Source organism: Corvus hawaiiensis, chromosome 4 (genome assembly GCF_020740725.1).
Source record: "Corvus hawaiiensis isolate bCorHaw1 chromosome 4, bCorHaw1.pri.cur, whole genome shotgun sequence".
Lineage (NCBI taxonomy): Eukaryota > Metazoa > Chordata > Aves > Passeriformes > Corvidae > Corvus > Corvus hawaiiensis.
Window position 1 is genome coordinate 50149401 of NC_063216.1, and position 26919 is coordinate 50176319.

General features: G+C 38.7%; 1 protein-coding gene across 5 annotated transcripts in view; it reads left to right on the forward strand.

Moving 5' to 3' along the window:
- Positions 1 to 8866: 8866 nt before the first annotated feature.
- ADAMTS20 (ADAM metallopeptidase with thrombospondin type 1 motif 20) overlaps positions 8867 to 26919 on the forward strand; it is an 88310-nt gene continuing 70257 nt past the window's right edge. For all 5 annotated transcript variants that reach the window (XR_007203196.1, XM_048301785.1, XM_048301784.1 and 2 more), the window contains exons 1-4: positions 8867 to 8970; positions 9276 to 9622; positions 21477 to 21639; positions 24762 to 25021. Coding sequence is in view for 4 of the 5 variants with exons in the window: in XM_048301785.1 (XP_048157742.1) it covers positions 8880 to 8970; positions 9276 to 9622; positions 21477 to 21639; positions 24762 to 25021 (861 nt within the window). In the remaining variant the exon portion in view is untranslated. The remainder of the gene's footprint in view (positions 8971 to 9275; positions 9623 to 21476; positions 21640 to 24761; positions 25022 to 26919) is intronic.

Below are 26919 nucleotides of genomic sequence, written 5' to 3' on the forward strand. Positions count from 1 at the left end.
ACAAATCCACTAATGAGTATCATTATCCACTAATGAGAGAACGATCACGGGGCAATGGTCATTAGGCAGTTTTTATACTAATTTTAAAGAGCAAATTATAGTTTGAATATTAGAAAAAAACCAAAAGGAAAGTAGGTAAACAACACTGATATGTATAGTGACAACTTTATGAATTAAGATTGCTCCCTCACTTGTATATTTTTGAGCCACCATAGCTAGTTAAATTATTTTTGAAGTTACTTACTAAAACACAAGCTAAAGTGGAATAGTATTTTTCTCAGTTAAACTTTCTGATGAGGACAACTCGCTTTTTATGAAAAGCCTGACTGATGCCACCACCTGCTAACTTGGGATCATTGTATCAGATGATTTCCTTCTACCACCTGCTGTATGGAATAGAGATGGAATCCAGCTGATGTTTTGACATTCTGGTGACAAGATTTTAACTGTTTCTGTAGCCTGTGTTTTAATCTAGGCATTTCCCCTGGAATATTCTGCTAATTTTAATTAGTTCGAAATGCTGCCATTATGAATTTAAAAAATTTGAATCTGGTACTCTGGTTTTAAGAATTATGCTTTTCTTACTCATAATTCAGTTTGATCCCATACCACATCCAAATACTAAATTTACTTTAGATCTTTTACTTTTTTTACTCAATTTGTACTTGTTTTGTATAGGGTTAATTACCAATAAGATGCCAAGCCACAGAGGATGGCATAGTATCTCTAATAACATCTCATTATATATAAATTAGGATGTAGATTGTCCATATCTTCTAGAAACAGAAAGAGGCAGCCATTCAGAAATTACCATAAGTATTATTTTTGCCTGAACAGTTTCACAGGAATGCAAACATGACAAAGTCATGTGTAATTTCTCCTTGTGAGCCCTGATTAGATGTTGCCAGTTTTAAAGAATGTTCTAGGTAACTCACTATATACACTTATGTACAGTTTCTTGCTTTATAGCAGCACTTCTCAGGAGGTAATGTGCATGTGAGCAAAGTACACACATTCCCCTAAGAGGTCAGACAGCCACTTAAGTCCCTTTGAGGCCTCTAGGTTATTCAGTGCCTAGGGAACAGTCTTACAGTTTTATTAAGTACCAAATAAAAGTGCTCATTATTGCCTCAAAGTGTAATGAGAGAGTTTATCTTTATGCATGTGTGGGAGACATGTTAAAATGACAGTGGAACTAAGGATTTCTCATTCTTTAGTAGTAAATGCATTATTGAGTACAGAAGTTTAATACTTCTCTGGTTTTAGAAATTAAAATGCTTAAAAGAAGAGGGACGTAGTCTTAGAAAGATAAAAGAGGAAATGAATCTATCTTGTTGACTCAAATTCAAAGTACTTTTGTTTATACTACTGTTATTTAAATATTGTCCATCTTGTGACTCTCCAAGGTCTGAAATCAAATGACCAGATGATTTTGCTTCAGTATTTAGCAAACAGGGTCTACAACACAACACCCTTTGCTTGGCAGGAAAGTCTTAGGATTGTTAATAATAGTTATTTGAATTTTGCTAGTTACATTAGAGTTTGTGTCCTAGGGTACAGAAAGCATACACATGCTCTCTCAATACTGGTTTTAGACAAATGCCTCAGTTTTGTACCTCTCACTGGCTGGAAGTTGCTTTATGGATCTTACATGAAGTGAAACAGTGGCATCTCAGGAAAATATTGCAAACTCTTATTAAATCAGTTTTTGAAGCACTGAGGAAAGTATCCTTGTACTGCTATATCAAATTCCCACAACTAATAAATGCCTTGGTGACCTGTCCATTGAGCAGTCTGAACTTCAAATCTGTTCAGTACAGCAAGAACTCAAGACATGTGTTTTAGGTCCTGCTTGGTACCATATAAAGTTATTACCTTTTTGTTCAGTGGCTGAACCAATTTTTTATTTTAGCTCCTTCACTCAAACCTAATCAAAATTATTTTTTCCTCAAAATTTTTTACTAGAGGATGTAAAAAAATTGGAAAAGCTTTCAGTTTGATGCCATTTCTTTCAAGCTTGCCCAATAACTCTGACTTAGAGATCTCAAGAAGAATGATTCTTGCATTCATTTCCTTTTGGAGCCTTAGTGAGCTATGAAACCATGCAACAGAAAGCTGATCTAACTGCTATACAGTATGTATCTGTTATACAAATTTTCTGATAGGGAAATGGTGAGTTTGTAGTGTATAGAGGAACATCATCAAGAAAATGAGTAACAAATATGCCCAGTTTACTCTATTGAACAGTTAATGGAAACACAAGATCAAATTTCCTTTGGAAGAAATAGAATTAAACATGGATTTTCTCCTGAATGAATTCTGTAACTGCTGGATGGGATAAAACAACTCTCCTTAATTCGTTTTGTAAATCTAAAACTAAATTCAGATGAAATCATCTCCTGAACTTATATATATTTATCAAAGTAACAATTTCTCTGTAATCTCCTTGCGTAGTTAGGGCATCACTACCTTCTGCAAAGTCAGCATTTTTAATTTGGCTATCAGGAGATAATCTTTCGGAATTACTAAAGATGGAGAGACAGCAGAGGTCTTTACATGCAGCTTTGTATTGCTTTGCTGTGGAAGCCCTCATCCATCCATTGTCTTGGTGATCAATTTGGTATTTTTCTTGTGAGTCTCATAGCTGGGAAAAATAGTGTCTGAAGGAAAATAAAAATATTCCATATCTGAGAAAAGACCAGAATGAAGATGTTAGTTTCTGGTTTGCTAATTCAGTGACTATCAGCTGGCAGAGAACTGACAACTCTTTTCCTAGAAGTTTCTTGCAAGACATGAAGCATATACTCTCTCCAGGAAAGCCTGTTAATACTACACATGATTTGCCTCTCCTTTTGTCTTCAGCAATTTCATAGTCAGAGTTATGAATTCTAAAACATGAATAGTATTCTAACAATGAGTAACAATATTTGGTCCAGTAAGATATTGCAATGATCCATGAATTTGTGATGTTCCAGCATTTGTGTGATACAACTATGACCATACTGTCAGAACAGTGAAATTAATGCTAAACAAGCTCACATCTCCTTTTGAAACACAGCACTGGGATATGAGGATGTCTCATGATGCTAGTGTTGTGCTCTAAGTAATCTTTTTCATCATGCTATAGAACCACACCTAGCAGAGTGATTTGAGTTCAGATGCCTCTGGCTCCTCCTAGTTAGTGTGCAGTTCACCACATGGATACATACTTTAATGCAAATCTCTGGGTTTGAGGAGTCAAATTCCTGCTGAAGCCAGCATTTCTAAATGGCACAGTGTACCACTGGGCAAACACAGATTTGAGTTAGCACAATTAGGGACCATTTCACTTGCTATTAATAATTAGATGCCTGATTTTATGACTGCTGTTAGTGTCTTGGAATGTTAAATTTATATTCTCTTGTAGACTAATTTTAGGTACTACACAGAGTGGAACTCTGAAAAAGGCTGGTAGCTAGGAGAGTGCTATGTGAGCCAAACTATCCTTGGCATAACTAACAGTGTTGATATGAGAGATGAATTGGGCCCTATGTCTCTTTACTTTCTCTCCAGACAGAGAAACAGCTGCAGTGTGCTTGTGACTTTAAAAAAAAAAAAATAAAGCATACTTTTTGGCAGTGAGTGTACATGCCTTTGTCTTCACATTACAGTAATTCTTATTTTTCTGGATTATTTGTACAGAATCACTTTACATCTCAGGTTAGAGGTTTTTTTCTTGTGCATGCTTCTCTAGGAGTTTGTGGTGACCTACATTTGCCTCTCCTTGAAATTCTCCCATCCAATACAACAGGTGCTCTGTGCTGATGGAGCACAAAGACAGGGTGAAGTTCGAAGCAGGATTCCTGACTCAGGGTTAGCAGAAGGCACAAATCAGTCTGCTTCTGTCCTGTGTCACTGAGCCCCAGTACACCCATGGTACTTGCCTGCACCAGGATGGGTGTAATACCTTGTAGCTGGTGTATTCCTCTTGGCTGTCCCTCCTGGGGAATTTGTGATGATTTCAAAGTGCTTGTCTTCACTTGTTACATGAAGAAATAACATTAATCAATCATAAGCTTCTTAAATTAGTAGTTATGATTGCCTGGTATATATCTGTTTGCAAATAATACTTTTTACCAGTAAGTTAGTATTTAATAGACAATGCTACAAAATTATTCATATAAAAATCATTCAGGATCTCAATAAAACTAAGTGAAGCAAGTTTAGATTACGTTGTATGGTATTCAGTACCTTTCACTCTCTATGCAAACCTATATTTCACAGGACAAAACTTGACAAACAACTTCATGTCAAATAATATAAAAATTATGAACCTGCTGTTACTTTTGATTAAGGAACAAGTAATTTACAGACATTAACCTTAGAGTAAGTCACCACTGTTGAAAAACTTCTATCGTGTGAATGCAGATAGTAGCAGAAATGTATACATACTGTGGCGGGGGGGGGGAAAACTCCTTCTTTTTCCGCAGCAGTATGTATCAAAATCACAGGGCTAGTCATGCAGGAACAGCTCAGCTGCCAACACACAGAGAACACTGATTGACCCACCCAGACACCTCCCTCCAACAAGCCCAGCTCCCGCGGCTCCCTGCAGATGGAGTTGTGCAGGAGGCATGGTGGGGCACAGATGGGAAGGGCTATGGGATAGGCAGCGAGCCAGGCTCATTGCAGGGCTCAGCGTCTGGACAAGGCCAGCCTGCTCCTGAAAACAGTAGCCTTGAGCAACAGGGACTCGGGCCACTCTTGTCCCTGTGCTGGAGCTCAGATGGCTCCATGGTGTGTGTATATATGTATATATATATATATATATATATATATATATATATATATATGGTATTAATATCTCAGGATAAGTGGATGAATCGATTTGTGCAATGTGCTTGGTGTCCTGTTAAGAGCAGTAAATAAGAGCCTGAAGGTCTGATTTAAATTGCATTCCACAAGACAGAAAAATGCCAAGATATAATAATAAAGAAGTAAAAAAATACATTGCAAAGTCTCCTTTTTAAAATAAAATTTGTTCATAAGTCTTACTTTTTAAAACAATTTTGCTTACTTGTGAAATATTGTCTTTGCCTTTTCTGAATGAGTGATTTTTATAACTCTATTTGCCACTTTGTGATTTTCAGCCAAAACCACTTACAAAAGGACACTTAAATCAAAAAAATGGAGTCAAAAAACAAGTGAAAGGATTTAATAGCCAATCTGTGGTCCTAAGGAAGAAATTTATTAATTTTTTGTTATACATTTTCAAAAATCCTATTCTTGTATCTGGTAAGCTTTATCTACTGCAGCATTTTAAGTGCACAATACAAATATTTGAGTAATCATGACCTAATTGCAATTCATTTTGTCCATGAAATCCTAGTGAAACCCCAAGGAGGACAAGTGATTTCAGCAAGCAGAGACTATCCGTCTATTTCATTGACTTGCAAAGTAACTGGTGAAACATACTTCATTCCAAACATATCAACTGAAAGAGATAAGTGACAAGAACAAATACTGTAAATAGATGCATTTATTTCACTAACGTAGGAGGCATTTTAAAGACAACTATTCAATAGCAGGGTCTAATGTCAATGCGGATTTAATGAAGTCAGAATACATTACATCTCTGAGGACTGCACTTGCAGATGCAAACCAGCACAGTTCCACTGCCTTAGCTGGAGCTTTACCAGTCTATAACTTCTAGCCTTGAAAAATCTTATTGAATATTCTCAGTTGTGCATCCTTTCTTCTTTTTCTTTTTAGTCAAAGACTATTTTCTCCTGATTTTTCCCCTATATCTCTGTTCTTTTAATAGGTCTTTTCCTTTCCATTTTCTTCTCCACTTCAGTCTTTTCAGCTTTCTCCAATAACCTTTTGTTAAATTTTTGTTCCATAGAATCATAGAATACTCTGGGCTGGAAAGAAGCTCTGGAAGTCACCTACGCCAACCTCCTGCTCAAAGCAGGACTAATTTCAAAGTTAATTCAGGTTTCTCAGGGTTTCCTGACCAGATGAGTTTTGAGTATATACAAGGATGGAGACTGCACAACCTCTCTCTGTCTTCTTTTTTCAGTACTTAACTCCCCCCTTTTTTTTTAAATTTAGTTTTTAATATTTCATTATGGTTTTTTTGCAGTTCTGCTTCTTTGAATAGCTTCCATAATTCTTCATTTCATCCTTAGGCCTGTCTCTACCCTTCTACCTCTAAAAGTTATAGCAAACATACTATTTCCATGGTTTCTGTATTTTCTGATGTACTTATTTTTCTTTTTAATAGAAATATACCTCTTGCTTTGATATGCAGGGTTGTATTTGCCCCTCACAAGATTCAAACTGATGCCATATGGGTACAGGTCAAATGAATGACCGCAGCTTATTGCCTAAAGCCATTCAGGTAACATGAACACTACCAGATCTGCCTTAACCCCCTGCCTTATTGTCCTTTGCTCCTGCACAGCTAACCCATCTTGCATTTGAAAATCAGATGTGTGCCTAATACCTGTAGAACTTCAGCGGTTTTTGAAGGAATAGTGGCTGCTAAGTATAAAAAGGTGTTCAACTGTCAGGCCTCACATTGCCTGAATCACCAGATTCATGTTTGGAAATTTACTTTTTGTTTCAGTTGAAAATTTGGAAAAAAAAGTGGCTTATCTGGTTTTTGTCCATGGCATTGACAGGAACTACTGGAACATCTGTCAGTCTAAATGAAGGTTGTCAATTTAATTTAGATTAAATTGTTCTAAACAGTCAACTTCAAGGAGAGATATACCTTCAATATTTACCATAGAAGAGCTGGGATTCTATTCTCACAAAGAATACAGGGAAAGACAAACACATTAAAAAGAGATTTAAGAAAAGTAATTTTATTGCTTTAAAAATATTTGCATTTGAAGTAAATGTCTTTCCTAAAATACTGAAAATACATACATTGTTAAAAAATGGAGTAATCTGATATTTTCTTTGAAGTGATCTACAACAAAGATTTGTGCTTGAATTGGGAGCACTGAACCTTTGACTTTCCTGATGCTTAGTGCTTCTGTTTATTTTTACAACAAGTAACTTTGCAAATCATAAACAAGTGAGACATCACATCTGAATCAGTGGGTATTTGCTTACATTTAATGAAGTAGTGCCCATTTGCTTCATCACTGACAGCCATTTAAGTTGACTGGGAAGGAGATAACTTGCTGCACTCTGAAAACTGTTTCAATGAGTAAGATCCAAGAAATGGGAAAATTCTAATTTGCTGGAGAAATCTGAGACATGTACAACAATTGCTCCTCTCGATTTAATGTCTTACTATTCTCTGTACATTTTATGCCAGTAAAATCAAAGCACTAAACTTTGCTCTACTTTTGCTCTACTCTACTTTGCCCATGTGTGTTCTACAACAGGACATCTCGGGATGCTGGAATGAGTCTTGTATCTTCATGCTTCTGGCGTGTGCAGAATGGACCTCTCTCCTCCCACCTCCTATTCTTTCTCACACCCAATTCTCAGAACAGGAGTTCTGTTTACCTATCATGATCAGTGTGCTCTGGTGTATGCAGTTTAAAAGAAGTAGTTTGAAATTCTTGGTTTTTTCTTGGATTTCTTTGATATTCATGGTATTTGGAGACATAAGCTTTCTGTTTGCTTTCACTTTGCAGAATTCTTCAGATTTCAAATATTTTTTTTCTTTTCATATGACTGTGCTTATCAGTGATCCCACATAGAGAAAGCAGTTTAATATGCATCTGAGTGGTTCCATCTTCTGAGTAGTCAAGAAGAAATTCAGTATTCCCAACAAGACTCAATCTTCTCAAGATTATGCTGGATACCAATATACACTGGAACAATCCAGATATTCCTTCTACAATCCTGGATTCTTGACAGGGGATGTATGATTTTATTCTATCAGTGAAGACTGTTTCAGTACTACACAGCTTCCCTCAAGGCCTTATTCCCTCATTTCAGGAGAAAAGTATTGTCTTCTAACATGCTTTCAAGTAAAACAGATAATCCACACGCTCCATGCAAGGGATGCCGGGCTCCCTGAATGATGGGACAAGCAGCTTTACGAAGGCTTTCCCCAGACAGAACAACCTAAGCAAAGGAGCTGGAGCTAGAACAAGTCCTGTCTGTCGACACCGTGGTGTCAGGCTCTGCCGGGACATCCCCTTCATTCGAAGCTGCATGGGGAAACGGCTCCCCTCCAGAGCTGAGGGGCAGGGCACGGTGATCGGCGGGGTGTCGGTGACACTGAACCTGTGGGACACTGACACCGCTGGATTTCACGCCACGGCCTCTGCCGTTCCCGGTGGGAATGCGGCGTTGCCAGGCGTCTCAGAAGCCCGTATTTTTGCTAGAGAGACACCTCTCGCGTGCGGTAACGCCGCCCGCACCCGGGGCGGGGGGCGGCGGGATGGGGCCGAGAGACCCGGGCCGGCTCTGCCCCCGCCGGGGGCGGCCGGGGAGAGGGGGCTGCCCTCCGCCATTGGGCGGCTCGTGTCCCGGGGGCGGGCCGGGCCCGCGCCCGCTGTGAACTGCGGGGATGGCCCCGCCTGAGGGCAGCGGGCATCTCCGCGCCGCCCCGCCGCCTGCGGGGGCAGCGGCACGGGAGGCGGAGGCAGGGACGGGACGGGACGGGAAGGGAAGGGAAGGGCAGGGCCGCCCTCGCCCACCCCGGCGGCGGAGAGCGAGCTGGGGGAGCGGAGGCGAGGGGCGGGAGGAGAGGGAGCACGGGGCGGCTTCCCGCGGGCGTGTGCGGGAGCGCGCAGGCGGCGGGACACGAGGAGGGGCGCGGGGCGCATGGAGGAGCGGCGCGGTGCGGGGTCGGCCCGGGCGGCCGGCGGGCGCTGAGGCAGCGGCGGCCCGGGGGCGCTGCGGGCACGGCCGCCGCGGGGCGAGCCATGCGGGGGGCGAGGCGGCTGGCGGGTCTGCTGTGCCCCCTCTCCCTGCTCGTCACCGCGTCGTGGGGAGTCCGCTTCCACCCCGCACAAGGTAAGCGAGCGGCAACAAAGGCGGCGACCGGCCCGGGGGTCCTGGCCCCACGGCGAGCGCCGTGCCCTCCGGGGCAGCTGCCGCTCGCCGGCGGGCGGGAGGAGGGAGCGCTCCCTCCCGGGGGCGGCGGGTGGCGGGCCCGGGCGGCCGCCGCGGGGTCTCGCCGGGAGTGCTGGCGGCAGGCCCCCGCCCCCCGCCTGTCACCGGACCCCGGGCTGCGGCTACGAGGGCCGTGCCAGGAGCCGTGCGGATGCCAGCGAGGGGTTGCTGCTGTGTCAGGCTGAGCCTCCTGCCTTCTGTTGCAGAGACCTTAGTGAAGCAGCTCTCCTCTTATGAAATCATCACACCTGTCCGAGTGAATGAGTTTGGAGAAGTTTTCCCGCACACGCATCACTTCAAAAGGAGGAAAAGGAGCTTGGACGCACCGCTGGAGCCCGCTGCTTTCCGAACACATTACCAGCTCAGTGCGTACGGGCAGGTCTTCCAGCTCAACTTGAGTGCTGATGCAGGCTTCGTTGCCTCTCAGTACACGGTGGTGCACGTCGGGGCCCCGCAGAAGCAGTCCTCCCCTGACTTGCGCCACTGTTTCTACCGCGGGCATGTCAATTCCCAAGAGACGCACATGGCTGTCTTCAGCATCTGTGGTGGTTTGGTAAGCATGTTGGTCACTGCTTCCTGTCTCCATTCATATTCTCCTCCCTGAAAGAAATGTAGTGGGATGCCTTTGCTGGAGAGCTAAGCTGGAAATTCTTGGGCGTCATTCCAAGTAGTTGGTCACGAAATGTCTTGGCATCAGCCTTGTGCCGTCATGATGATACTTTTCTGGTGGGATATACAAATGCTGCTTTCAAAGGATCTGTTGCTGGCCAGTAATATGGTTGGTTGATGTAACTCCTGACACCAAGAGCATTATAATGTAGGAAAAAGCATGGCTTAGAAACACAGTAAGCTATTGATTCGATAAAATGATGCTGTCAGTTGGCATTGGTTATGTGTTTGTAGCTTAACAGATATTGTGGTTGTGAATGAGTAGTAATGGTAGTTGAGATGATGAGAGGAGCTGGTGTTGATCAGTTTCTTCCTCAGCTTTCAGCAATACTGGAGAGGTATGTTATATCCTTGTAAGTGTGCACCAGTGCTCTCTAAACACATTTCTGCTAAAAGGGAATAAGAAATTCTCTAACTTAAGTGGAAGTGTGTCTTTGAAACACTTCTTAAGAACTAAGTTGAGTAAACAAATCAAAACTCCAACGATATACATTCTGTACTTATCCCTTGATAGCATTTGTTGTGTCTTCCAAAGTGATAATGGAGAAATAGTACTGCACAACTGTCTATGAAAACAGTTGTGCTGTGTTGCTAATTTTTATAGTTTCGTGCCTAGAAACATGAAGACTGATACCTTGTGCTTTACCACATCTCTGCTTATTGAAATGCCAAGGACTAGTTGTGTGACATGCCCACTGTAGAAATACAGCATTGTAAATATTACTGTGAATTTATGATCCATTTTTTTAAATTTAAGTTCCATTTTTTTTGCAGTCAGTCAGGAAAGTAAAGGTCCAAGACTCTTATTTTTGAGACTCAAGAAAATCCAACTTCATATACTAGGCTTTTTCTAGTAGCATACAGAAAATAGAATGCAATTGGTTGGATGCATTTAGGACTGTTTAAAGTGTATTAAAAGAAGGCGATACACAGGACAGAAGAGAGAATCAGAGAGAATCATGGTATTTGAGAGAGACGTCTCTTTCTTGTGCGTCTTGGATATTTGGATATGTACCATCTTGGTTTTGGGTTGAGGTGTGTAGACTTCGGATAGTCCTTGGAAATTACTGGAGAAGCAAACATTTGAAAACACCAATTCTGTATTCATCCTAAGTTTTGTCTATATATCTTGCTTTACAAACAACTGTCATTGGTTCTTGACTACATTATCCAAAACCCAATTCAAAACTATATCAAATACCTTGATACGTTTACTAACTCTACTAAGAGAGGGAGTAGGAAAGATGAGGAATCACAAATATGGTTGGCTTTTTTTTATTTCTTCCATGTTTCATATTTTAATAGATGCTCAAATACCGTGTCATTGAGAATAGTGGCATACTTTATATGGAATAAATAAGAGAAGTTTTAAAGACTTCTACTTTCATAACCTTTGCTGCCTGTTGGAATTCTACTCCTGTAAACTCTTGCTTTGCATTACTTGAAGTGACCTCATGCATTGAAAATAACTTTTCTGCAAAATATGTACTTACTGCTGTTAAAAGTTGTCTCAACTACCTTATTTATCAGTTCTCAAATTCTTCATCACAAGACCATCTTCTTCCCTAAACCAAGATGAATGTGTCACTTTTTGTTTCTCTCCCCACTCCTCCTTGCTGATACATTACAGTATCTTCATGTATGTGTATGGTCAGAGATCCCTGAGTGCCTTTAAATTAGGCCTCCGCCTCTTCTAGATGAGCCTTGTGAACTTTCACTGCAGCTTCCAGCTGTACTTTGTGTCCTCAGTCATTGCCTGGCTGATGGAGTGCCCAGTCTGAGCCACCAGCAAAGACCTTTCTGTCTCGGTGCTCTTTCACCTCGGTCCTTCTCTCACCTCTCATTTCACCTTCTGCCCAGGCAGATACAGCCTTGGAAGGTAGTATAGCCAGTGTTGTGTCTGCTTTCCCCTCAGTGGTGGAGGTTTTCAGAAGAGGAAGCAGAGCCTCCATGGATGCTCTTGCGCTTCTGTGGGATATGCCTATAGTTTGCCAGGGAGGGATTGTATGGTCGTCATAGCCAGCTGCTTGCATGTAACTGCACAGAGTGTCCTCCAACCTGACTCAGAACCTTCAAGCTAATGTTCTTCCTCATCTTCATGGAGTCTGCCTTGTGTGACTGCCAAAGGAGAAAAATTTTTTGGTGTTTAGAGAAGAATGGATGTGAAAAGAGGGAACTACAGACCAAGTGGAATTGTCTTGTGAGATCTTCTCCTCCCTGAATGCATTCCCTGTTCCTAGATGGGACTACCCTCAAAAATGAGTAAAAAGATGTTTTTATTCTCAAAGTTTTTAAAATTTCATGGGTTTGTGCATTCAACAAATATACCTGCAAAAATACATTAGTCAGTTATTGCTCTTTTAATGAACGGTGCCATGCATTGTAAGTACATCCAGACATTTAAAGTCTGACTGCTGCTGAGGTAAGATACTATTTATTGTAAGCAAGACAGTAGAAACCAGACTAGTCACTCAGTGGCCTTGTGTTACTATATTTATTTTAAGTAAAATCCCTTCTCTTTGTAGGATTGCTGAACTTGAATTTGGTGTATGGAAGTTAAGGTACTGCTTTCAACTATTAGGTATAGTTATATCTTCCAGCTTTGCATATATAAGGCAATTGCTTTCACCAATGCTGTAAAAGCTAGGGAGGAAAAAATGACTTGTACTTAGTTATAAAGGTACAGGAAGTGTAACAGTGGAATTTTAAAAATTGCTCTGGATATATGCCTGAGTCATGTGAAGTGAAACCAGGTACCTGTGTTCACTTCATCCTGCAGGCATCTATCCCCATGGTCTGTCTGCATTCATTCACAGCTTCATTCTTCCTTCTCAGGTTCCTTCTTTTCTTTTTTTTGCATTCTCAAGTTGCATGTGCTCTCCCCTTCCACTCTGCTTTGCCATTTCACCCTCAGTTAAGCCTTTTCCTGCATGTGCTAAGAGCATGTACAACCCAGAGTACCTGTGGAGCACTGCTTAATGGCTCCTGACACCCTGTGTGCAGTGTTGTTGTGTTACATTTCAGAGCATGCCCTGGGTTCAGGGGCGCAAATGGCACAGGGAGGTTAGGAGGTCAGCAGGGAGTCTGTAGTAATTGAGAGGAGGGAGTGTATAATTAGGGAACCTTGGGATCTATCAAAGGCAGAAGGTCCTTTGGAGTGATGGCCTGGCTGAACATGTGATCACATACAGGCATATTTCTTGCATCTTTAGTGTAATTTTTGAGATTTCATGCTTTATTTCACTTAATTTTCTTAAGTTCTATCTTTTTTACTTTTACTACATTAGTCAGTTTTAGCTTCCTACAAACATGGGAAATGGGATCTTCTGAGGATGTCCCTGGATGCTTGTAGACTAAAGAGACCTTTCAAATGTTATCCAGGCAGCAAAATCAAAGAGGTAAAACCCCAAATAGTTAAAAATCATTTAACTTTTGAGAACATATGACTTACGAGTTTAATGACAAATGCAAGAAAATACCCATGAATGAAGTGTCTTATAAATGATGATAGCTCACTTATTTTAACTAGAATGCATCTTCAGTTCCTAGCAGGACCCCATCTAAAAAAAGGAGCTTTTTATTTTGTTTTGTTTTGTTGTTGGTTTTTTTGGTGGTTTTTGTTTGTTTGTTTGTTTGTTTTTCCTTTTTTTTGTTTGTTTGTTCATCCTGAATGAATGCTATAGAAACAGTTTGTCTAGTCTTTTGAGAAGCCTGGTACTTTTTCTCAGGGGTTAGGAGGGTGTTGACTGATGCTGAGGATAGTTAAAATCAGTTTTTGTGAGCTAGAAGAGTGCTTAAGTGCCAAAGGTGTTTTATGTGACTGCTGTGAGAAAGATAAGAAGGAAAACATACATCTTTTTGGGTGTATGGTGTGGTGTGTAGAGCAATTTTACATGCTCACTGACTGGGAGAAGTTAGGAATAGGAAAGTACACATGAATCTCTTCTTGCATGGATTTGCCAGCTGTCAGCTTCCTGCAGCCCAGGAAGGCAGGACCGCTTTGTTCTAATGTAGCTTTGGAGTGTGACAAGTTCCTTCTTTGGCAGCTCAAGGAAGCCCTTGGGTAACACACCCTTACTGCACATCAGACTTACTTTTGTCTGGAGAATGGCAAGAGCATGAACCTAAGTGTGGATCTTCACAATCCTCAGTACAGGAGGCTGTGTTTATTTTTTATTAATATGAGTCAGTGAATCACCTTTCTGAGAGGTTTTGAAAACAGCTCTGTCTGCTGCTATGGATGGGTAGAGTGGCTTCTTTTAAGAAAAAGCAGGCAATCCTGAAATTTGTCTTAAAAAAATGGATTTTTAATTGTTCGGTTAAAAAAACCCAACAATACAAAGCCCAAAAACTTGCTAGAAGCTACTGCTAGCATAGCCAGCATCTAGTTTCTAGTGGAGATGTAGTGCAGGTAACAGACTCCAAATATTTGCTCCCTGGTTTTGTGCTCCTTAGTACTAACAACTTCAATGAGTGAAACGACTTTTTTTTTTCCAAGAACCTTTAACACTTGTAACTGGAAAATATGCTTATCTTGATGTAATTTAATGCTTTAACTCATAAGCTGTCACTTCAAAAAAGTTACTTTCTAAATCTGGAAGGCAGGATAGTTTCAGCATTCAGGTTACATTTATAATGCTATGAACATCCATAAGGCACATACTGGGTTTCATAGTTTTTTGTCTTAGTGTATTGATTCCGTCATAAGCTAGAAAAAAAATCCTATTAACATTTCAACTCAAGGCAATTGATTCTTGCTTGAGCAAACAGTCTTATTGCTACTGGCTGAGTGATGTGAAGACTTCCACTTAGTAGTTCTGGTTTCTCGTGTCATACACATAGATAAGCTGAGACTCCAGCTCTGGATCTGCGAAAGAGGAAAAGCTCCAGTGCTTCCATTATAGCCCTGTGCATTTTCTCTGTCTCTGATCAGCACAAAGTGGTTTTAAGTAAAAGGTTTCACTTTGCAAGTTCAAGATGAAATGTTCTTTCTTTTTGGCTTGTTATAAAATAGTAAGACAATTTAGGTCCCCCCTACAGCTGTTCTAAAAACCCTGAAACTTCTCCAGTATGTTTTCCTCAGGCTGTTTACATCTCTGCCTTTCCTGAAAATATTTCCAGAGATGCAATACCTTCACACATGGGCCAGCACAGATCAGCAAATACAGGTGGTAATTGCAGTTTTAAACTGAGAAGATACATGGAGTTGCAGATTGTGCAGCTGAAGGTCTGTCACTGAAGGCTGCCCTGCCTTCTGCCCATATCTATGTCTAGTGGCCTTCCTCCTTGGTGGCTACTTGGGCACATTCTGTTTGCCAAATAAATTGTTTTGATGACTGCAGCTTGTTCTTAACTACTGCCTTTATTGTTTGGATCTATGTGACACAGGCAAATTTGCTGAAATGCTCTGGGCAGCCAAAGGAACTTTGTTTTATTTCTCTATATATACACACACATGTTCATTAAACTTCGAGGAAGTACACAGAAGTTTCTGTGCATGAGTGTGAGTGATAGGAGTGTCAGGGGAGGGCAGAGTACACAACATATGGCCCTTTGCTGTCACTAGGTAAGCTAAATTACTGGTGTGTGGTTACTGTGGTGTTGTGTGTGTGGGGGGGGTTTTTTTTGTCTGAACTTAATGTTTCCAGTCCCAGATGGCAGTCAACAGCTGTCATGGATCTCAGGAAACTTTGTACTCTTGGGGAATAGGTAGGCTTCCCACATGAGATAGTGTGTATCTGCAATAGTCTCAGTTCTCATTCTGTTTCAGACATATCCTCATGTAGAAAACGGGGAGATAAGGGTGGCGAAGCCAGACACTGAGAACAGTTAATACCTTCTGGGAATGCACATATTGACAGAAGTACTCAAGGTAGCTTACTGTGTGGCTGACTAAGGTGAAAATCTAGCCATAGCTTGTGTGCTTTTGAGCGATAACTGCCTGTGATGGTGCTTATGAGGTCAAAAGGACTGTATGGAGCTATTCATCTCCTAGTGAGAGAAGAAGGTAGTTCTGCATCTGCTTAAAAACATCAAAACTAGGAAGTTCTCTTTAAACAGAGATAAGTTGCAAATGTAAATTTGCTTGACATTTTCTGAGGCAGACAAGATGATGATTGAGTTTCCTCCAAGATAAAGTGTACAGATCCCCTAGGTCTGCATTCTGTCAGAATACTTAGCTTGATGATAGTTTAGGTGTTAAAGCCAAGTCCCCTAAAACTTAAAAGCCAAAAATCCACTCCTTCCGAAAGTAACCCCCAAACAAACAAGAAAATCCGTTTATGTATATATACATTTTGTTTTGCCAATTTCAGCCGGTATTGCAAGATAGCTGCTTTTCTGTAATGGAATCTCAATGTATATATCTATTTTAAAGAAGTTGTTATGCTTATTTTTAGTTGATTTGTCTAGCGTGTTCATTGTGAACTGTATATAAAGGTAAAAATAAATAAATGACCCCTCTCTCTTCCTTCCACTCCAATGAATCTTGTTAATTTCCATGAACCTCTACTCTTTCCAGGTGGCTTTGAGATTGTTTTTTTAACATTCTCACAAGTTGTCTGCTATTTAGCCCCTCTGTTTTTGCTACAAATTTTATTTAGAAACTCCTGGAATACAGTTTTCACCAGGCTTCAGCCAGACTTTCTTGCCTAGAATAGCTTCACAAAGGAATCCTTAGGGTACCTAGTGCTGGGTTTTATACTTTCTACAAGAATAATCTTTCCCCTAGATGTTCCTTGTTCCTGAGTGAAAGTAGCTTGGCAGTAAGGACACTGGATCCAGTGCTGTAGTTATCATATGGTTATCGGTAAAGTGTGATCTAAACATACAAATAGGTAAAATCCCTTTAAGCATTTACATAGAACTTAAATTTCAATCTGGAATTAAGAAATTTTATCTAACCAATGGTTAGGTGTCTTTGCAGGACACGGCACTTCCAAGCATAGGTGAATGCCCCATTGTCATGGTATCCTGCAGTAGTACGGAGGAGAGGAGAGATCCAGCAGCCAGGCATTGTGCAGCAAGATTCCCTTATTTAATTATTTTACGACTCTTTTATAGACTTTTTTCTTCATAGTCTGATTGGTTAAAGGATCAGCCACCCCTTGAGGTGATTGGCTAAAATCCTAAAACATCCATTGTCAAAATATTTTTCTACTGTACCATAAACAAAGCTCTGCAAGGTCGCAGGTGTTCATAGTTTTTATAGAACTCTGCTAATATCTTCTGTGAGAGAGAAAAATACCTCACGGGACTGGAAGGAAGCAAGAGAAATTCTTGCTAGCAGCAATATTTGTATCCATACCCCATCAATTCCTTTAATTGTGTGATTACTGTCAGCTCATGCAATCTTAACATCACAGAATGTGTAAGATGTAATTAGATGCCTATAACAAACTTTTAGCATTTTATTCTCTAAGACTTCAAAAGTAATGTTGCTTTCAATCGCTTCTAAAAACGTATTCTACCAGAAAACATTCATTGCTATTTATTCATTCATATTTCTTCCCTGCTGCTTTGCTGGTGTTATTATTTATGATTTTATTACTATTTTCTTATTTCTATTATATTAGGTCTGATCTTAACACATTAGCTTGAACTGCTATCTCTTACTGTGTTTCTAGCTGAATTATCTTCTAGTACAAATACTTCTTCCAGATGTTGGCAGTGTATTATGATCACTCTTAATACTTTTTTCTTTAATTAAGCAATGCTTTTTAAGTCTTTAATTATAAAATATTGTAACAGTGAAGCAGGAAGAAAAAAGTGAAGGGCTTCTTACATGATTCAAGAGCTTTGAATAAACAAAAGGGGAGGGATAGGAGAGAGGAAAAGAATAATATAAAAGGAAGGGATTTTGTAATTTGCTTTGGCTGTTAAAGTGCTCTTGCTGTAAATTACTTGCAGATTTTTAAGTGAGTTAAGAAGCCATACCTGAAGGACATGAGGGGTACTTGAGCACAGGAGTTACCTGGGAGGGAGTCTGCCAGCTTAGAGTCTAGTTTTCCGGAGCTTCGGTTGTTCTTTTAGAGTTTTTATGAAACCATTCCAATTGTGCTTATTGGAATGGTTGGACATATTAATTCCTCATTTCTGAAATCTGCCATATATCCCTTATGTTTTCCATGTGTTCTGCAAACTTTATAGGCAAAGATGTAATTTGTATATGGGCATGGTGCATTCCTTAACCATAATTTTGAAATATTTATTTCTGTAACTCTTGCTATAGAGTTAATATTGGTTAAGACTATACAGTTTTAAGCCACTTTAAACCACTAAGTCATACCATATAGTGAGTAGCTGTGTTGATCCCCTGAACCTTGATTTAATATAAAGTGTCTAGATAATCCATATTTTAAATTTAAAAAAAAATTATCATTCTCATGTGGTTTTCTCATAAGTTTTCTCAAATCTATGCAGACGCATATTTCTGGGTAGCACTCCTTCTTTGGACCACTTATTTATGATGTGCAAGAGACTGTTTTCAATTTCGTACTCCACTTCTACAGGAGAGATCTTTTAAGTGTACTTTTATCTCTCTATCTAAATAACAGAAGTACAATGTTTCAGGCAGATTTCTTGTTAGATGATTTGAGAGGCATCTGTAGATGATAAGTAAATCCAGTGCATTTCTGATTTAATTTCCTGCAAATGCTTGGGCTCCTGTTTTAGCAACCTGCCTCTGAACATCTAAGTGACTTTTCTGTATTTCATTTTACCAAAAGTATTTTTCATTTGGATCTCACAGCTCTTTTCCTTATGTGTCCAAGATGCAGCAATAGCTCCATTTGTATCAGCAGAAGCTGTCACCACATGAAGTATCACTTTCCTGACTGGAGGACTGTAAACAGGCAGTGTAACTGGTGACTCAATTTTTGTAAATGCATGCATTAGGAAGAAGAGGAGCTAACTATATGTTTTCAGAGTGGATTTAAAGGATTGGAATGGGTGGCTACAAGTTGAATGTCTTCTTGGGCTTTGAGTGACAAATATCAAATACCTTTCTTAAGATAGAGCACTGTTTGCATCTCTTAAATTTTGCTTTTTCTCCCATACAACATAGTGAGTTCTTTTAATTGAGATAGATGTGCAAAACTTTGTCATAGACTACTAGTAGGAGGCCTTCATATCTACTCAGTGGTAGTAATTGCTTCTTTACCCATACATGGTTGTAGAGGAGAGAATTAGTTGAAGAAAGAATGAAAGCTTGTTGCATTATAAATTTTTGCTCAGCTCTTTCTTACATATCTAAGCAGGCCATTGATCCTGGGATACTGTGCGAGAATCAGTGGGCCAAAGAGTGAGCAAGAGGAAGCTTGACTCCATTTTTCTAAAATGGTTGTCCCAAGTATCTGTAAAGGTGAACTCTTGAGTCTTAAGGACATGATTGTACCAACTTGTGTTAATCTTTTGATTTAAAACAAAAAGCAAAGAATAATTCTGAGGCCATGAATCATAATAGAGGATGCTTCAAGCTGTCTGTCCTAACTTTTTGGCCTGTAAGTTTGTGGTCTGTTATTGTGAGTTTTTGAAGTTAGGAGACTCAGTCAAAAACATGCGTCTTAGTGTTTGGGGTTTTTTGTTTGTTTGTTTGTTTTGTTTGTTCTTTTTTTTAAGAATGAAATCATAGAAAAATAATATACCCTTATTCTTGCAGTTAGTCTTTTCCAGTGTAAGTCTGATATTCTGGAGTTTAGTTTAAAATGCAGTACGAATTCTTTCCTTATTAGTTCTGGGGTATTGTTCTCATAATCTGTGTGTTGTAACTGAAACCATTGCTTTGTAAAAGGAAAGTCTGTTTGTTGAAAAAGCCCTTGAAGAAACAAACTCAGATTATCTGCTCCACCTGTTTGAAAGAACTGGAGGGAAGTAAAATGTATGTGGGAACAATAAAGCTATTGCTTAAATCTAAAAGAACTTAAATATATATTATTTAGAAATACGGTTTTTGGTATACCAGGAGAAAATAATTAATTAGCATGTTAGTGTTGACAAATAGTATGGGGTCAGATTTATGATGTTTTGTTAACTGGGATTTTAATAATATACGTAATAAAACATCAGTCTTAACAAGAAGAATTGATGCTTTGTCCCTGAGTGACAGGCTCTTGTCTGTCCCTGTCATTTACCCAAAAGGTTATACCTTAAGACTAACTGACAAGGTGTGGCATGTCTGTTTTCCTGAAGCCCTTTCCAGGTTGTTCTTGGTACACTCTATCTGCTGTCCTCTACAAATTACATGCCCTGGAAACACTGGATGTGAGAAGGCTAAACTGAATGTATAAAGGATCCAGTATGAAGACTACTTGCAAGGAATTTAAATGAAACTGAGGGGGAAAAGTGCTTCTGTGAGTTAGATTTAAACAGTCTTGAAATGAAAATACTATTTAGCTGTGTCTTTTTTCATTCTGTGACAAAGTTGGTACAGAGGATTCATCCCCAATGTGTTGACCATAGCTCTAATAATTTTATCTATCAGGCAAGATTGCATACAGGCTTCAGGTATGTGTCAGACTTAACAGGCTTTTAAACATTGGCAACTGATAACTGCTTAGAAGGATCCCAAATTCAAGGGGATGTTATAATTCCAGTGCAATACCCTGGACACTAAGGTAGTCTGCAGCAGTCTTTGAAAGGTCTTAGGTAGGTTGTTTGAAAAAGCCCTCTTCTTGCTTCTGTTCTCATTTATCCTGCTCTGCCACTCTCTCTAGAACCCTGAGTTTCAAGGTTGACATGTGCACTTAATCTCTTCAACCATATTATGTAGAGTATCACTATTATCTTATTGGTCAGTTTTATGCCTTATGGGCAAAACATCTATCAGGATGCAGTGTACCTATTCACTTGATGTGTTTAATTGGCTGAAGTGAGGAAGTTGCTAAAAAGTTTGAAAATAATTTGATGAAATTGTTACATGATTTTTCCTCTTCACAGTCTCCTAGGATGAAGTACTTAAGCCATAGTAAATTATGAATTTGTTTAGAAGTGTGGTGAGAAAGAAGAGAGTCTGCTTTAGGATTTCATAATTGAAAGGATTATGGGGCAGGGGGCTGGGGGAAAGGAGCTTAATTTTTCTTCTTTGGATATGTGCCAGTGCTTTTGTTAGTAATCAGGTTACTGTGGTTCCCATTATGTAGTTACCCATGTGTGTCTGTGATGGCTGGGGATGGGGGGTGTGTTGGGGGAATCAAGGAGAAAAACACATCAATGTTGTCAACTTTGAATTTCTGGTACTCCATTCAAAAATCTTTAAAAAGAATATCATGTTAAGACTGTTTCTAATCTGTAGGGAAAATGCAATTTTAGAAGAAGAATATTATATAAGTTATGTTAAGGACAGAAGGCAACAAATCAGTCCAGAATTTGGACAGCAGTCAAATTCTGAAGTTCTTGATGGCCTCTGCTCTCCTTTGCTTAGTTTCCAAGTGGTCCTGCTTGGTCATACCTAGTTTCTCTTTATTTTTGTGGTCTCCTTTGTTTTGTAGCTTTTAGAGTAATTACCTTTGATACATTGTTACTATGCAAGGTAATCTGAGTTATTCTGGTGGGGCGAGTCTCTGAAAACAAACTTCTCTTTCCTTACCTTCCAGGTTTCACTGAAATTTCCCCCATCTCACGTGCATATGTATGATCATTAACCTCAAAATATTATCATAAATAGCTTTTATTTCAATGAAAATTATTTTTATATCAGTATTTTCAGTGGAAAATAATTCAATTACTTCTCTTACTTTCAGATGGGCACCTTCAAGGCACATGATGGTGAATACATTTTAGAACCTCTGATGAAAGCGGATGGAGGTGAACATGAAGATGGACATAACAAACCACATCTTATATATAGACATGATGAACTTAAAAAAAAGTATCAGAAATCCTATAAACCTTGTGAAGTTTCAGGTATAATCATACTTTAAATTTCATTGTGACTTTTTCAAATGTCAGATGCTCTAAAGAAAAAAAAAAGCAAGATTTAATTTCATAAATAATTTTTCTCCACAGTGTGCCATTAGAACCTACACATTTCTTTCACACAGGCTTGTCAGCTGTTCCTTTTGTTTAGTGACAGTGGTAAATTCAAAAGTAGGACAAATTGTGCATATAAAAAAAACAAAACCTGTGATATTGCAAGAATTTAGGTGTGGGTTTGCTTTTACGCCTACGTTGTCCCATATGTAAACACTGAAAGAGTAGATCCACAGGAGCTGTTGCTTATATTCACAAAAGATAATGAACTTACTGCAAGTCTAACAGATAATACATGACATTGGTCTTCCTTAATAATGGAAGGATCTAATATTACCCATTAATTTATTATTATCTAACCTTACCCGGTAATGGAGATATTTTTCCTTATGAGTATTTTAGTAATTTATTCATGCTACATATTAATAATATTTAATTTTATTTAAGGTTAAAGGAAGGGGGTTAACAGAACCTCTGCCTTGGACTTTCAGAGGGAGGACTTTGGCCTGTTCAGGGCACTGGTTCAAAGTGTCCCTTGGGAAACAGTCCTTAATAACAAAGGGGTCCAGGAAGACTGGACATAATTTAAGAAAGAAATTTTAGAGGTACAGTAGTAGGCCATCGCTGTGTGCTGAAAGATGAGCCAGCAGGGAGCACCAGCTCCCTGATCAGTTCCTGGGCTGAACAGGGAACTTTTTGCTGGAACTCTTCTTGAGGAATATCTATCCAGGTGGTTAAAAATATAAAGATTAAAAGAAAGGTGTAGCTTGGGTGACTAGTGTTATTAATTTTGGGAAATTCATTAAACATATTTTGTATACTCTGAAGCATTATTTTGAGAATTCTGCTTTTCTGTACATACTAAGGCCAGAAACTAACCATTGCATCAAGCAAATGTTCTTATTCCTGTGCCATTTTTGTTTTCAATGATAAGTAACATGTACTGAACCAAATTAGAGGTCTTTCAGTTTGTTTTGTGTTTTTTTTTCTTTAATCTAAACAAGTTGGTGTGAGAAAAAGGCTCCAAACACTAAAAACATAGTACTTTTCTCCCTTTTCATTTTTGGGAACAATTACAAAAGACTGTGAGTCAGGGATTACTGTCATTTTGGGAGGGAGTGAAGTTGCAGAAATGTTTATGAAGAAAAGCTTTGTATTTTTATGTTTCTGTCCTCCTAAAGAAGAGATGCGTCTCCTTTAATGCTAGTCTTGCTTGCTTATTCATATTCTTTATTCACAGAGGAACAAATTATATCAGTATTTGGAATCATGACAGTTTCTCTACTAAGGGAACCTTGACAGAGGAAATGGAGGAACATAGCATTCAACACATATTTCTAGTTTGAAATTGGACAATGATAATTCTGAAATTGTCTACCCAATCTTTTCTTCGCTTTGTGCTGTTTTCTTCTAAAACTAACTTGCCAATGAAAAATAGTGTTGAAACCCTGATATATGCCATACTCAAGTCAGGATAGGATATTTAATGCATTTCCTCAGTCCATAAGTTCTGTTTCCCTAATATGTGGAAGTTCATCAGAGTTTGTCAGAATATGTTTTGGATAAATCTGATAGCTGTTACTTATCCACTTGTTGATTTCTGGTGTTTGTAAACAAAATCGATTTGTTCTTGACTGGTCCATAAATTTTGATAATCTTTAAACTCTCCCTTTAAATATAAATGTTATTTCCCATTTTGCTGGTACTCTGGCATCTCAGACACCTTCTGTGAGTAAAGATTGAGTATATGAAATTGCTTCAGCCAGTTCTTTTCAGTGCATCCAACTCAGTCAGTCTGAACACAGAGTATATGTGGATACTCAAACTAGTTCCTTTTCAAAGCCAGTCCCTTCTTTCTTCCCTCATTGTTGTAAGTGCTAATGGTTTCACAATTAGTATAGCTTTATTTTGTGATTGGCTTTTAAACAATTACTCAGTAAAGTGCTTGCTGTTGTCTCTACTGTTTTTCTTTCTGGCTGTATTGTGCCCTAACTTTAAGGAAGACAGACTATGGATCTCTGAAAAGTAGCTTAAAGTTTACACGTGAGGGCTCTTCCTTTGAATAATGGAATGCATGAATTTAAATCCCCACAAGGTGAGGGCAACAGAATTGTGATCTCTGAGTTCTTGGGTCAGTGCTGTAGTCACTAAGTCATTAGAATAAAATGATTAGGAGGCATGTCCTTTGGCCACTACTTTTTACAAGGGAAATCTAGTTTTCAGAGACAGTGGAGGGTTCTTCTGAAGGGGCTGGAGTGTCCAGTTAGCTGCTTAAGTTCTAGAGAGTAATGAGAATTCATATATGCTTCTCCATTAAGTATTTTTTATGTGAGCTGTCGCTAAGGTGACTCCGATAAAGGCATTGGTTTTTATGTATCAGGGATCAGAAGCCTCTGGGGGCTGGACTATACAGCATAATTGGCGGTATAACAGTACTTAGTGTGGAGATATCTGAGCATATTGTGTATCTCCTTTCGAGCCTGATCCTGTATAATAAATATTAACAAAGCTGTGAAGGAAGTCACTTAAGGTTTTTGATGTGTACTTGCTTATGAAGTTAAACTCCATATTTATTTAAGTACAATGTCATGTAAGTTTGAAAGTCAGTAGGGACTTGAATTCAGGAGCTGGACTTAGTCTGCTTTTATTTGTTCTGCTGGTGCCAAAAGTTTGCATATAAAAATGTGTTTTGTTTAACTAACTTGCTTCCTTTGTTGTACTGATTAAGCTGTAGTGCTTATCTCCTTCCAGCCTTCCTGTTTGGATTATACTGCATTCTAGGAACTATGTAATATTGCTGTCTCTTAACTAATTTGTAACAGAGAATCCATTTGTAATAGAACTATGTAATAATATACAAGACATCTCATTTGATGTTCCTGTTACAGTCTTCTGTGTTTCATATTTTGGGTTTTTTTTTTTTTTTTTTTTAGTTCTTGCACTGTTTCTCTTGGAAATAAGATCATAAATATATGTTTGTCTATTTTGGGCAGCCTTTTGCCTTTTTCCACTTAGCAACTGCATTCAACAGTAAATCTTTTTTTTTTACTTTATAGAGAAAGAGTTGAAGAAGAGCACTTTATTACATCCAGCCTTCAGCAGTTTAAAGGAAGAGAGCAGTGTTTTACAGAAGTCTCTTGGTTTAGAGTATGCTTTAAATAACCTCTCTATAGAGGATCGTGGCAATCCACATTCCAGGAAAAAACGTTTTCTTTCCTATCCAAGATATGTAGAAGTGATGGTCACAGCTGACACCAAAATGGTTCGTCACCATGGGCAGAATTTACAGCACTATGTACTAACATTGATGTCAATAGTAAGTAAGTTCTTAAGTATTACGAATTTTAATTATTTCTGTTGTGTTGTTTTCTTTTCCGCAACTTTCCTGTCTTCTGGTTTGATCAAATTCTGTATAAAAAAGAGATTACATAAACATAAACTAGTTGGGTCCAAATTTCAGATTATGGATCTTCTCAGATTAATGCAGTATAAGGTGTGTAGGTGAAATGATGGGACCCATTTCCTGATTTTCTGTTGCTTTAGAAGGACTCTTAAGCTTCAGTGAGTGAAACATGCAGATTAATTACAGCAGACAGATGTTAAATGGCATTGTGGAAAAAAGAAATGCTTAGTTACAGTAATCCTAGTTTTTCAGTTTTTCAAGAAATTCCAGATTAATATGGGTCAGACCTTGAATTGGCATCATTTATTTGCAGTCTTTATGTGGTAAATTCTTTCTTGAACCAAAGGTCACTACTTGTATTGATTCAGAATATAGTACAGTAAGCTCTAAAATCAAAAGTTTTACCCTGATATCTGTTGAACTATTTGTTAGGAGAAGGCATGCCAACATAGTCTGCATTGTAATTATTTCTAGATTTCCATCTTTACATCTATTCAAGAACCTTAATTTATATGAAACTGCATCTAGCTTGGGGCCTAGCAAATTAAAGCACCTACCGTACAAGTATCTGTAGAGACATCTGCTTTTTAGACGGCTATTAACTTGAGCAGTTACAGACATCTACTTCTGGATGGACAGAATAGCTCTGTAGTTTTCACTAGGATCAATTAATTTGCTTCATAGAAGTGCCCCATGCCATTTAAGATGCTGTAGGACGTCTGACTTGGCTTCAGCTGCTGCTTCACAAAGGTGTGCAAGTCTCCTGTAAATCATGTGTTGCATCTGCCAGTGGAGCATAGGGTTTTGATAACCTATAGTGTGTGAAGGGATGCTGGATAATACACAGACAACTGAACTGAATTCTGCTCACTCTAATATCGACATCTCCAGCTGATGACACCAGAGGTGCTGCCATCTATTATACAGATGACGTAGGCACCTAAATTTAGAACATGGAATTTCCTTTAACTGGTTTATAAGAAAAATAATGGTTTTAGGGAGATTAGCATATATTAATGTAAGTCCTCTGAATTTTTCTGCTTTTAGTGGTGTGAAGATCTGAAAGTTCATGTATTACAAACAAAAAAAAGTTAGTACCAAAAGTTGTTTTTTCTCTTATAGTACAGACTTAGTTTGGAATTCCTTTAGAAACAATTATCTCAAAGATGCCATTTTATTATAATTTCTTCCTTAAAGAGCTTTACTAAGAAACAAAATAAGTGGTAAATACATTTCTGTAAAAAACAGCTTCTATTTTAAAGTACTTTACAATAAGATGAAATAGAACATTTATTATATCATTTTCATGAGGAATTGTTGTGATTATAGGTAATGTAATTCCTGATTTTATTTTTTTTTAAGACGAAAACATTATTCCTGCATCTGTAGATGTTATACATTCAGCTACTATTCCTTACAGTGCAATGTTTGTCTTTTTACTTACACAATTGGACTTCTAGGTAAATAGATAAGCATTGTGTAGTTGCTATTAAAGAGAACCTATATATGAACTGTTTTTAAAATTTGACATATACTCTATGAATGAAAGAATACTGGTTCTTTTCTAAAAAACTTGTCATTTCTTTCTTGTGCTTTCCTATCTGTACTGTAAAACTAGGGTTTTACACTTACTGGTGGCTTTGAGGTAATAGCATCCAGTAAGCCACTACATCTTTAATGTGAGTTTAATATCTCTGAATACCACTGTAGGTGGTAAGATGTATTGCTTGCATCTTTTGGCAGCTCTTACTCCACATATATATGCAGAAGGTAATCTCGAAACAAAAGTTTCTTAGGATGCTATTTCTAGC